The 12,013-nt window shown below is 42.4% G+C and overlaps 1 protein-coding gene across 1 annotated transcript in view; it reads left to right on the top strand.

Annotated features, from left to right (window-relative positions):
* The first annotated feature begins 2,128 nt into the window (after positions 1–2,128).
* LOC130266672 (uncharacterized) overlaps positions 2,129–12,013 on the top strand; it is a 39,466-nt gene continuing 29,581 nt past the window's right edge. The window contains exons 1-3 of the mRNA XM_056515949.1: positions 2,129–2,840; positions 11,689–11,756; positions 11,854–11,941. Coding sequence (XP_056371924.1) covers positions 2,129–2,840; positions 11,689–11,756; positions 11,854–11,941 — 868 coding nt within the window. The remainder of the gene's footprint in view (positions 2,841–11,688; positions 11,757–11,853; positions 11,942–12,013) is intronic.

Genomic DNA, 12,013 nt, shown 5'->3' on the forward strand with positions numbered 1-12,013 from the left:
GTCAGCATACTTTATCTCTCCATGTACTACTATGACTTCAAAGCTGTGTTTTAGAAGTAAACTACAGTTTACTGCAAGGAACAAGAGAATATGGAAAACTTTGCTTTCATCTGAGTCCTAAATTATGCTTGCATACCAGGGAATGGGAGGAATTGAACATATAGTGTTACAAAATGCAGTGTAGTATTAAATAACTGCAATAAACCATGCATAAATGCATACCTTATCATGCAGTCTTACAGATTAATAGAGAAAAAATAATTAGAAATAAAATTTACTTTTTACTTCTTACACAAAGAAGTAAAGTCAGACAGTGGCATGTAAAAGAAAATTGAATTTCTAAAATTTGTTTTTAAAATGACTGTGTGTTTCTACAAGGGAGATGAATCCGTTGGCTTGACTGCACTTACTGACCTCTGCTTAGACGTGTATTCACTAGTCCTTCAGTCTGGGAACCACTGCACATGACTAAAGGCCTGCCTTCGGCTTCAAGGCAACATTACGATGCAGCAGTGAATTTAGTTCTGCTCTTAGTGCCTTTTTATCTTCTGCATCTTTTAGAATAGTGCTGCCTCTCCGTTTCCATTGATGTAATTGGATATGACATTCTAAAATTCCTTCTCACAAACTAAAATGTTCTTCAACTGCAAACAAAACTTCTTTATTTCTTTCTTCTCTTTGGCATACTGCAGGCTCTACTGGAAAGAGCTGTGCATCATAAGCTATTGCCCTGTTTAAATAGCAAAACATAATAAATGCAAGGCAATGGTCTGCCTATTCCACGCCCCCTACACACACATTTGCCCTTCATGGTGCTCCACAAGAACAAATAGGACATTATTTTTAGACTTTCATTTCTCCAGAAGGAAGGCATGGAGGAGCTGCTGAGCAACCGCATGAAGGAATGCAGTAGCTAGTTTTCTGAAACAACAACCAAAATGGCTCTATCAGAGCTCTGCTCAGAGGCAGTACAACTTTATTCCCATGATTAAGTAACACTGAATTATGAAAATGGCAGGCAGTGGCTCAAAGGCATGTTTTCAGTTCTCAAAGCCTCATTTGAAGGAAATAAACTTGAAGAAGACAAACTTAACAGATTTAAGAGCCTCATTTCTTACCTGCATTAATTGCTGTTACAACAACCGTTGCAAGGTCCTGTGTGAGGAAACAAGTCAACTTCTTTTATATCTAATGCATATTCTGGCTCAACTAAATTGCTATGGTATTGACACATGGATTGCTGAAACTTCAGCCGTTTTGAAACAGGCCATAGCAGTCTTGAATTGTGTGAATTTACAAGAAAACATAGCAATTACCTGCTACCTCCATTGTTACTGCTTTTATTGTTTGACTTGTTTCATGCTGGTATGTCTGTTGGTGTCCATGGAAGGCACTGTTGCTTAGAGACCTAAAACCAACTCTAAATACCAAGGCATATTAATTTGATCCTTAGCTCTGCAACACAATGTTAATTCTGAGCGCCTCAAAACAGGAGGATGGCCAATCCAAGCAGCCTTTTATCGCAGCATACAGAACCATGTGTTACCTGGTTTCTGTTATTGACCATAGCTCCCTTCTTTGTTCAGTGTTGATGCCACAACCAAGTCTGGCCATGGCTGATGTGGAGGAAGAAGCAAGTGCTGCAGAATTCATGAGTGTTCATTCTGGTGCCACTACACACAGCACAACAGAGCCTGAGCACACTGCCTAAGGTGGGATGTTCTCAAGTCCACTGCAAATAAGTGTGCTGCACAACTTCAGCAGTATCATGAAGCCCTGATGAAACTAAACATCTGCTTCTACCAGTCAGAAATTTGTCCAAGCACCTGCATATTTCACGCTGCGTGTGAGAATCACAAAAGGTCAAGAGGTTGGAATGGACTTTAAAGATCATCCTGTCCCTAGCCCCTTCTCATGCCATAGGCAGAGACATCTCCCACTAGACCATGTTGCTCAAGGCCTTCTTCCACTTCAGTGCTGGGAGGGCTGGGGCACCCACGGCTACCCTGGGCACCTGTCACAGTGAAAGATTTCCTCCCAAAATCTCACCTAAATTTCCTCTCTTAATTCTGCTTGCCCTGTCACTACAGATCCTGTTCAACTTCCCTTCAGACACTGGAAGGTTGCTATGGGGTCTCCACACAACCTTCTTTTCTCCTTCTCTTCACCAGCCACAGCTCCCTCCGCCAGTCTTTGTAGGGGAGGTGCTCCAGCCTCCTTACCACCTTTATGGCCTCGTCTGCATCTCCTTCATCAGTTTCAAGTCTTTCTGCTCTTGGGGACCCCAGGGCTGGATGCAGGGCTCCAGGTGCGGTCTCACCAGAGCGGACCAGAGGGCAGAATCCCTCCCCTTGCCCTGCTGCCCACGCTGTTTCTTACGCCCGGCATGGGGCTGGTTTTTCTGCCAAGTCTCAGCTCTCCGTGGCCGAGGAGCCTTTTCCAGCTCCGAGCACCAGCCGCGCCGAGCCTGCCCTCCCCGCGGCCCGGGCGGCGGCGGCGGCGCGGGGAGGGCTGCGGAGGGGAGGGGGAGCGGCGCCCGTGCGTGCCGCAGCCGGTCACGTGGGCGGCGGCACCGGGGCCGGGGCCGCCAGAGGCTGAGGCGGCGCCGGCAGCAGCGATGGCGGCGGCGCTGGGCGGGCTCGGCCTCCTGCGCGCCCGGCTCAGGCTCGCAGCCGCAGCCGCCGCGACCTCCGCCGCCCTCGGCCGGACCTGCCACCGCGCACCCCCGCTGCGGGGAGGCGTCGCCGCCGCCGCTCTCCCCTCGGCCGGGAGGAGCTACGGCTCCCAGGCGAAGGAAGAGGAGGAGCTGCGCGTCCGGTACCTGGATGATGAGCACAAAGGTAACGAGGGGAAGGCGGCTGTGCACCCGCTGTCCCGGCCCGGCCTGGGTGACCCCTGCGGGGCAGGGAAAGGGCGGCCCTGGGGTGCTGCCGGCGGCGAGGGGCGGTCAGAGGGCGGTGGCTCCTCCTCCTCCCTGTCGCCGCGGCCGGGTGGCGTCGCGGGGTGCTGGGAGCTGTCGGCATGGCCGTGACAGAACTGGGTCAGCTTGGTCCCTCTTGGCTCTTCACCGCGTCGTAGAACGGTTTGGATTCGAAAGGGCCTTGAATACCGTCTGGTTCTCCCTCCTCCGCAGTGGGCAGGAACACCTCGTACTAGACCAGATTTGCTTAGAACCCTGTCCAGCCTGGCCTTGAACACCTCCAGGAACGGGACATCCACAGCTTCTATGGGCAACCTATTCCGGTGCCTCACTACCCCCACAATAAAGATTTTCCTCCTGTTATCTAATCGAGACCTATTCTCTTTCAATTTGAACCCATTCCACCTTGTCCTGTTTCTACATGCCCTTGTAAATAATCTTGCCTCATCTTTTATGTAGGTTCACTTCAGGTGCTGGAAGGCCACAATGAATTCACTTCAAAGCTTTCTCATTTCTACATTGAACAGTTCCAATACTGTCAGCTTTTCTTTATAGGAGAGGTGTTCCATTCTTCTCATCATCCTGGTGTCCCCGTTCTGGGCTCACTCCAGCAGTTCCATGTCCTTCCTGTGCTGGGACCCCAGAGCTGGATGCAGGGTTCCAGCTGGGGTCTCACAGAGCAGAGCAGAGGGGCAGAATCCCCTCCCTCCCCTGCTGCCCACGCTGCTCTGGATGCAGCCCAGGACACGTTTGGTTTCTGTGCTGGGAGTGCCCATGGCTGGGTCATGTCCAGCCTCTCACCCACCAGCACCTCCAGGTCCTTCTCACAGGGCTGCTCTGATCTGTTCATCCCAAGCGTGGGTTAATACTGGGGCTTGTCCTGACCCAGTTGCATCACCTTGCACTTGGTTTTGTTCAACCTCTTAAGAATCCCATGGGCCCAGTTCACAAGCTTGTCTGGGTTGCTGTGGGTGACATCCTATCCTTGAGGTGTGTCAACAGCATCACTCTTCTTTTCCAGAGTACTGCAGCGTATGTACTGTGTTTGCAAGGTACATCTCTCTCAGCTGGCATTTGTTAGCCACTCTAATTGTGAGAACATGAAGTTTAGTGGCAAACTTCTAGAATCATTTTGCTGGAAGGTATGGCTTCAGCATTATCTCATGCCACTTTCCTAATAACTGTCTCATCCTCCTCCTTGCTTTTAGTATTGTCAACTACTACCCACCGTGTTCTACTCAACTATACCAAGAGTCTTATTTTAACTCACCTGGTTAAATCAAGAAAATCTGTGCTCCTTAGTGACCTGCAGCCAGTGATTCACAGCACAGACACCTTGTACTTCCTCTTCTGATGTGGTGCTTACCAGATTCTGGAGGTGTTCCACTTTGGTGTTTGTCACTTTTTTCTCCTGTGGATACTGCAGGACTAGGAATGGTAGAGAAGAAGTAAGTGCAAACTCTGTTCCTGAGCGTTTATATTTATAGCCATGATGTTATACCTGCTTTTATGGAGAGGGCCATAGTACAGGGTTTTGATTATCTGCAGTGCATTAATCTCTTTATATGGAGAATATATGCACAGTTTAGTTTACATCTTTGAGCACATTAACTCAGCCATTTCAGACCTGCTGCCAGTTAAGGCAAATGCCCATGAGTTGAGTATGCCTGTACATAGATTTGTATACATACACAGACATGTAACTTAGAATTTTAGTATGAGGCTTAGAAGAGTATTCTTTCTTTTTCAGGGGAAAACTGATATTGTGCTTTCATCTGAGGACATTCATTTAGGATTGATAGTAAAGATGATGTAATCTGATCCTCACATTTTCTTCTGCCTTGTAGTTTTGTTCTGAACTCTTTCACTTCCTTTAAAATGCACTACTTTAGCCCTTTCCAGTCAACTGTGGAACTTGGAATTAGTTTAAAACATATATTCAGATTTTTTTTAGGATTATTTTAAGGAAGAGACAAGACAGGAGCAAGGAAGAGTTGTGAAATGTTAGAAGAGTTTTTTTCCTTATTTATTTTGTGCTTTACCAAGAAGTGTTAGAAAATATAACGATCTTACATAGCACTCAACTTTTACTTCTATTACACAACAAACATACAATAAGGCAGTGTGTTCCAGCTGTTGAATCAGCTGGGAATCATTGTTTTTGTAATGTTATGAAAGTGTTTCTTACTGAATATGTAATCTAACATCCCAAAAGTGAAGATAATATTTCTAATGTTAAAGCAACTGTCACTATTATAAGGAAGGATTCAATCATTGTATTTTTAATTAATGAATTCCCTTAAGCAGAAGGAATTTTCTTTGGTATTGTCTTTCAGAAGGACATAGAAGCAAACACTGTTACGAAAATGTACCAAGGATGTAGAAATAAGCCAGAAAGAGACATAAACTTCATATGCCTTCTTCAGCAGCACAAAGAGCAGGCAGGATTTCTGCAAAAGAAACATGGCTCTGCTTCCTCCCTGTAGTGCTACCACGCACCCTCCTCCTTACCTTGTATGCCAAGTTCATCTATATTTATCTGCTTACAGCATGTAATAGCTCTGCTGAATGAGGACACCAGCTCTATAAACATTCCTGTGGTCTTTCTTGCTCTTTTCTACCCTGCCATTCCTTGATTTACCATTTCATGTTCTAGACTTTCTGAAATGCTGCTTTGGTGCCCCCATGGCCTCATCACACCATCCCGTTCCATCGTTCTTGACTCCACAAAGGGTCAGACCCTGTTCTCTGACTGCCGTTTATGGCACACACGTGCTTGTTGATGCTGTAGTTGTGCTCTTGCACATGCCTAGTATTTCCATGTTGCTCAGAAAGGGATGTGTTGTGAGTACTGGGGAGGATGGCAAACTGGCTGCACTGCCTCACGTATAGGCACGTCTCATAGCACTAGACAAATCTTTGCCTGTAGGCAAAGTAGCAGACTGTTTGGCTTCATATCACTTCCATGGGATTTGCATACACCAGGTCTTGGGAAGTTGTTAAACATGGACTAAAATGAGACTATATTTGCAAAGATGGTTTTTGAAATTCTAACTCAAGGTTTTCCAGCTTCCACATGTGACATCTGAACTAGAACTCACACTAAAGGTGTGAGATTTTTGAAGAATGTGATTGAAAAATAACTGTATATTCTGTCCATGTTGCAACGTATGAAGCTCTTAGTGTCAATTTTCTCTGCATAAATAGGACTGTCAGTGTGTTAGTTTTTTAAAATTAAGTATATATATTATACTTTATTTGAGATTCTATTTGATCATCACTAACTGAAATATATTATGGCTGTTGACATTTCAGAACTTAGCCAAATTGCATTAGCAATCCCATTACAAATTTAAATGAACTTAGTGCTTTCGATTTTTAAGTTATAGGTGCAATTGGGAGAAATATCTTTTTAGTGTTGATTCTGGTGTTGCAGTGTCACTTACTGGAATGCCATAAAAATATTTATAAAATTTAGATTTTACACTGGAATGATCCTTATGGTCAAATTTCCCAGCTAGTTTTGGTTCAGTTTAGAGTAAGACAGCTTTTGGTCTTCATCAGTCAGAATTTTATTGTATGTGGAATGGGCAAAAACAAATCAGTATTGGTTAAAGTTGTTTGCTCAGAGTTTGGAAACTGATAGCTAGCTGATAATTGGAAAAACTTCCTTGTCCTGTGCTGTGTTTAAAGCAGGGCTAAGCAGGCGAGATCTACTAATTTACAAAGTGTGGAAAAAAGTTAAATCAGAATTTAGAGATGAAAGAGGCTCAGATATGGGATTTGAAGAGTGTTTTGGTGCTTTTAAAAAGTGGTGGTCAGTGCACGTCTGTGTGATTTTTCACTTAAAAACTTCTTGATAAGATGATTAATGAAAGCCACCAGAATTGTGCATGATATATTCACCATATGTTCCTGTTTTGCTTAAGAAACTACTTTAGAATAATAAACATCCAAGTCCACTTGTCTGCCTTGGTTTATCTGAGTAGTTAAGTGAAACAGGCTTAAAAATAACTTACTTTGATCCTCCTTCCATTTTTCAAAGCATAATCAGACAATTTTTTTTTTTTTTTTAAATTATGGAAAATTACGTGTATATGTGTTTAATGCAAATAAATAATAAAATAAATTTTAAAAATTCTGCAAGTACTTTATATGCAGATATAGTGAATCTTTTAAACACTGACAAATTGACTAATATTGGTTTAAAGACAAGATTAATTTTTAAGTAACCATTTAAATGTATTTCTACTAAACATTGAGGATGAATATTTTGATCTCTAAAATATGCAAGGTAAAAGAGATATAAAACATTACTAAAAGATTTCCTGTGTGCTGATACAAACAGCAGTTAAACCAGTGTCTAATCTCTTCGCTTTATTCCAATATTAAATTTAGTGTATGCTATGAAGCCAGGATGTTTCTGGGAATTTACAGATCTTTTGAAGCTGTCTTCCAGATACATATGTATCCTTATTTCGGTAGAAGACACTGCTTTTACTATGCTTTCATTTTATAATATAACTTTCATTTTTATCATATAACTTTTATAATGTAACTTTCTTTGCTATTTTTTCTCTTAAACACTTAGAATTATACCACAGGCTGCTTTCTCTTTGTCAGGGGCAGCTTCTAAGTAGAGAACATATTGTACATTTACATATGCTTTGCCTCTAGTGGTTGGCTAGGAAAGTGGTATACAGGAATATTGCTGCTTATACTAGACAACGCTGGGAATTGTCTCTTGGAAAGCCTAGCCAGTTAAGATGAAGTTAGTTTTCAGTATGCAGATGTTTTTTTAATAGATGCACATTATGTGCTAAAGTTTATCCCAGAAATAATGTGGGGATAACTCCTTGGAAAAACTATGACCTTAATATTGAGTTTAGCATTATGTGCATTATATTAGCTTATTCCTTCTTAGGAGATCTGTCATATTTTTGATACCATACAGATACACAAACAAAGCAAATACTACTACTGCTATTACTACTACTTATTTCTACTTACATTGACTAGTGATTACTTTTTAATATCTTTTCTTTCACTTGTAGATTTTTCAAACAGTTTATTTTAAAAGATTTTGGAAAGCATATATATATATATGTGTGTGTGTGTGTGTGTGTGTGTGTGTGTGTGTGTGCTCTAGGAAGAATGAATCATGATTGCATGTTTCAGATGGCAATATAACAGGTATTATTGAAAAGTCACAGTAGTCAGGTCAAGTCCCTCGTGACTGGAAAAGGGGAAACACTGTACTCATCTTTAAAAGAGGCAGAAAGCTAGAGCTTGGGAACTAGTGACCCCTGAGCATCACCTCTATGCCTGGAAGAGTCATGGAACACATCCTCTTGGAAGCTGTGCTAAAACACATGGAGGACAGGGAGGTGATTCAAGACAACCAGCACAGCTTCACCAAGGGCAAGTCCTGCCTGACCAACTCAGTGGCCTTGAATGATGAAGTTCACTCCATCAGTGGTCAAGGGAATGGCTACAGTTGTCATTTATCTGGACTTCTGGAAAGCCTTTTGCAGAGTTCCTCACAACAGCCTTCTTTCTAAAGTGGAGGGAGATGAATTTAATGGATGGACTGTTCAGTGGATGAGAAGTTGATTGGATGGTGGCATCCAGAGTGTAGTGGTCAATGGCTCAGGGTCCTAATGGATGTCAGTGACAAGTATCTTCATCGATGATGTAAATGAAGGGATTGAGTTCACCTTCAGCAGATTTTCAGATGACACTGAGCTGAGTGGTGCAGTTGATACATCTGAAGGACAGGAGGCCATCCAGAGGGACCTGGACAAGCTTGGGAAGTGAGTCCATGGAAATCTCATGAACTTTAACAAGGCCAAGTACAAGCTGATGCAACTGGGTAATAGCAACCTCTGGTCCCAGCCCAGGCTGTGGGATGAACAGATCAGAGCAGCCCTGTGAGAAGGACTTGGGGGCGCTGTGGGTGAGAGGCTGGACATGACCCAGCCATGGGCACTCCCAGCACAGAAACCAAACGTGTCCTGGGCTGCATCCAGAGCAGCGTGGGCAGCAGGGGAGGGAGGGGATTCTGCCCCTCTGCTCTGCTCTGTGAGACCCCAGCTGGAACCCTGCATCCAGCCCTGGGGTACCAGCACAGGAAGGACATGGAACTGCTGGAGTGAGCCCAGAGGAGCCATGAATATGATTAGAGGGATTGAGTACCTTTCCTGTGAAAAAAGCCTGAGGAAATTGGGATTTTTCATCCTGAAGATTAAGCTTCGGGGTGGGCCTACTGTGACATTCCATTTTCTGAAGGAAACCTGTAAGAAACGTAGGGAGGGACTTTAAACTGAAAGAGAGCAGGTTTAGTTTAGATATTGGGGAGAAATTCTTTACTCTTAAGGATTGAAACTGATTGCTCAGAGAAGCTGTGGATACCCTGTCTCTGGTAGTGTTCAAGGCCAGGTTGGACAGGCCTCTGGATAACCTGGTCTAGTGCAAGGTGTCCCTGCAGAGGACTTGGGACTAGGTGATCTTCAAGGTCCCTTCATCCTCAGGATGTTCAGATCTCGTATTAATGGCATATCAGAACAAAAACGATTCAAATGTGACTCTAACTGTGTTTTGTATATATATCACTGCAATATTTAGGTATCCCTTGCAAGGATACCTTCTAGGTATCCTTTTCCTCTTGACATTCTTGCTTCATATTTTTTTTATACTTAAATGAAAACAACTGAGTGGGTGCCATCTTTATCTTTTACTTCTGTAGAAGGAAGCAGAAATGATAGATTACTTGATCTGACACTGCCAAGCAAAAATTGACTTGTATAATTTATCTTCAAGGATCATTCGTTTGTAGGAAAAAATCTTTCAAGTGCTTTAATGTTAACTGGAGCTTCCTTTTGAAAACACTGTTGTTGGTGATAGAGTAGCAGTCTTTGGGCTTCAGTGGGGAGAAGAAAAATTCAAGTGTCATTAAGCGTCATTGCCATTAGGTATAATAGAGTCCTTCTGAAAAGGACTCTATTTTCTGACTGAAGTATGGTTTAGGATAATAGCATCTCTAGTTTATTAAAGTGTGGGATTTGGAGTGCCTGAAAATCAAAGTGAAATCAGAGTGAAGGGTCTTTTTTATGCTTTAATGTGCACTGATACTTTTGCCTAATCTACTTGTGTTGAACATATGGAGTATTTGAATTTGGAGTGATCCTCCTCCTGGAGAAGAAGTTGTAACAGCTGAAAAAATGTGCTGCAGCTCCACTCCTTTTTGCTTAACAGAATATAAACAGATCAAACACTAAGTGCTGAGTAACGACCTTTGCAGGCGGTCCTGTGTGAGTATCTCCAGCCGTATGATAAACATGGGAATTCAGGCTAGTAGAACAAGGGAATGAAGTTAATTTGGGCTGACCTGGCTCCACTCCCCTTTTAGGGGATATCTGTGCTTAGCAATTGACAGTACCTTAAGAGCAAGAAAGGCATGCACACTATTTTTGTTCAGATTTTGAGAGTGGTAGCTAGCAAATGGAAGACTGTCTTCAAATTGGTAACTGTGGAAGGAGCAGGAGCTCTTTTAAATCTTGTCTTGTGTGCATGTATGTGCAACATACATTCAGGAGGAAGGAGAGGAAGGGAGCTCGAACACTAATGGGTCAGTCCTAAGTGAGGACAGGTTTTCCAGAAAATGGAAGAAACAGTATTCACTGAGATGACAAGGAAGGCTACAAGAGCAGGATCACATACAGATTGTACATTCAAAGCTGAGTGGTGAAGAAGTAATCACCTGGGCAAACACTGAGTTTTTGGAATTTTGTTTTTTTATATTGTACGTTGATGGCAATACTGAGGGCATTTTTGTTTGACATGGAGCTCCCTTTCTGCCTTTCATTCCTAGTCCTGCCCTAGTCCTTTTTTCCCCCTCATCCTTGCATTGTCTGCATAAAAAGTCCTGATTGATAAAATGTTACCAGGGCAGGGTAAGTTTCGAACTCAGGCGATTGTGTTGGGTTCCAGCAGTAATCGTATAAATGGTTGCTACAGTTGTGATAAACTTAGGGATTACCAAAATAGACTTTTCCGAATTTTCCTCTTTGATAATCATGCCTGTTAAGGTGAGGAGTGCAAAATAAAGACAATTTTTGTTTCTGCCGCAACATTCAAATCAATGCACAGGTAATCAGTCAGTTAGACAACTGATCTGTAACTGGACTAAGGGAGCTGTGAATGTGTCTTTGGAACCATGTACCAAGCACTGAGCTTGATTTTAGTGTTTCAGGGGAGAATTTTTGTTTGATTTTGTTCCTTTTTGAACAAAAGTATGTGTTTCCCATTGGTGGCATTCTTTCTATGTTTATGAGTTCTTTTACCTGTATCGGAGTTGCTGGTCTTTGCTCTGGTAGCACTTCATGCTTTAAGAAGTCTCTGGAGATAGGCTCTCTAAATATGGAAGTACATGCTTTACAATTAAGCATTTTCCTGATTGCGTGTCAGCACTTCATGCTTAAACATCAAATGTGTGCATGTACCTTGAAATTCTACATTCAACCTTTGTAAGCACTGTTTTCACATGAAGATGTTAGGGCCATATTTTTGTTCTTAAAGTAAGTGTAATTTCTGTTGAGTATTGAGAATAATAAATCAGTTTATTTTCTTTCAGAAACTCGATAGTGATTACACTAACATTTTTTTCAGTCCTCAATGCCTTTTGTATAATTTCAAAATAATAATAATTTACATAGGTGACACATATTTCAGTACATTGTAACAATAATGTGATCTTTCTTCCCCTCCAGGAATTGTGGTGCTTGGATTAAACAGATCTCATGCCAAGAATGCACTTAGCAAAAATCTTGTAAAAATGGTAAGTGAAAAGAATAGTTTTTAGCATAAAGGTGAAATATTGGAATGAAGCACTTTAAAAAGTGTTTGGTTATTCCACTTCCTCCTTTTCTCTGTAGATGTCAAAAGCTGTGGATGCTTTGAAATCTGATAAGAAAGTACGAACTGTTGTATTCCGGAGTGAAGTCCCGGGGATATTCTGTGCTGGTATGCAAACTTAATTTTCCTGAGAAGCTGGAAATCCATGTTCTCTTGCTGCATTAAAAAAAAAAAAAAAAA

Source organism: Oenanthe melanoleuca, unplaced genomic scaffold, assembly GCF_029582105.1.
Source record: "Oenanthe melanoleuca isolate GR-GAL-2019-014 unplaced genomic scaffold, OMel1.0 S140, whole genome shotgun sequence".
NCBI classification, from domain to species: domain Eukaryota; kingdom Metazoa; phylum Chordata; class Aves; order Passeriformes; family Muscicapidae; genus Oenanthe; species Oenanthe melanoleuca.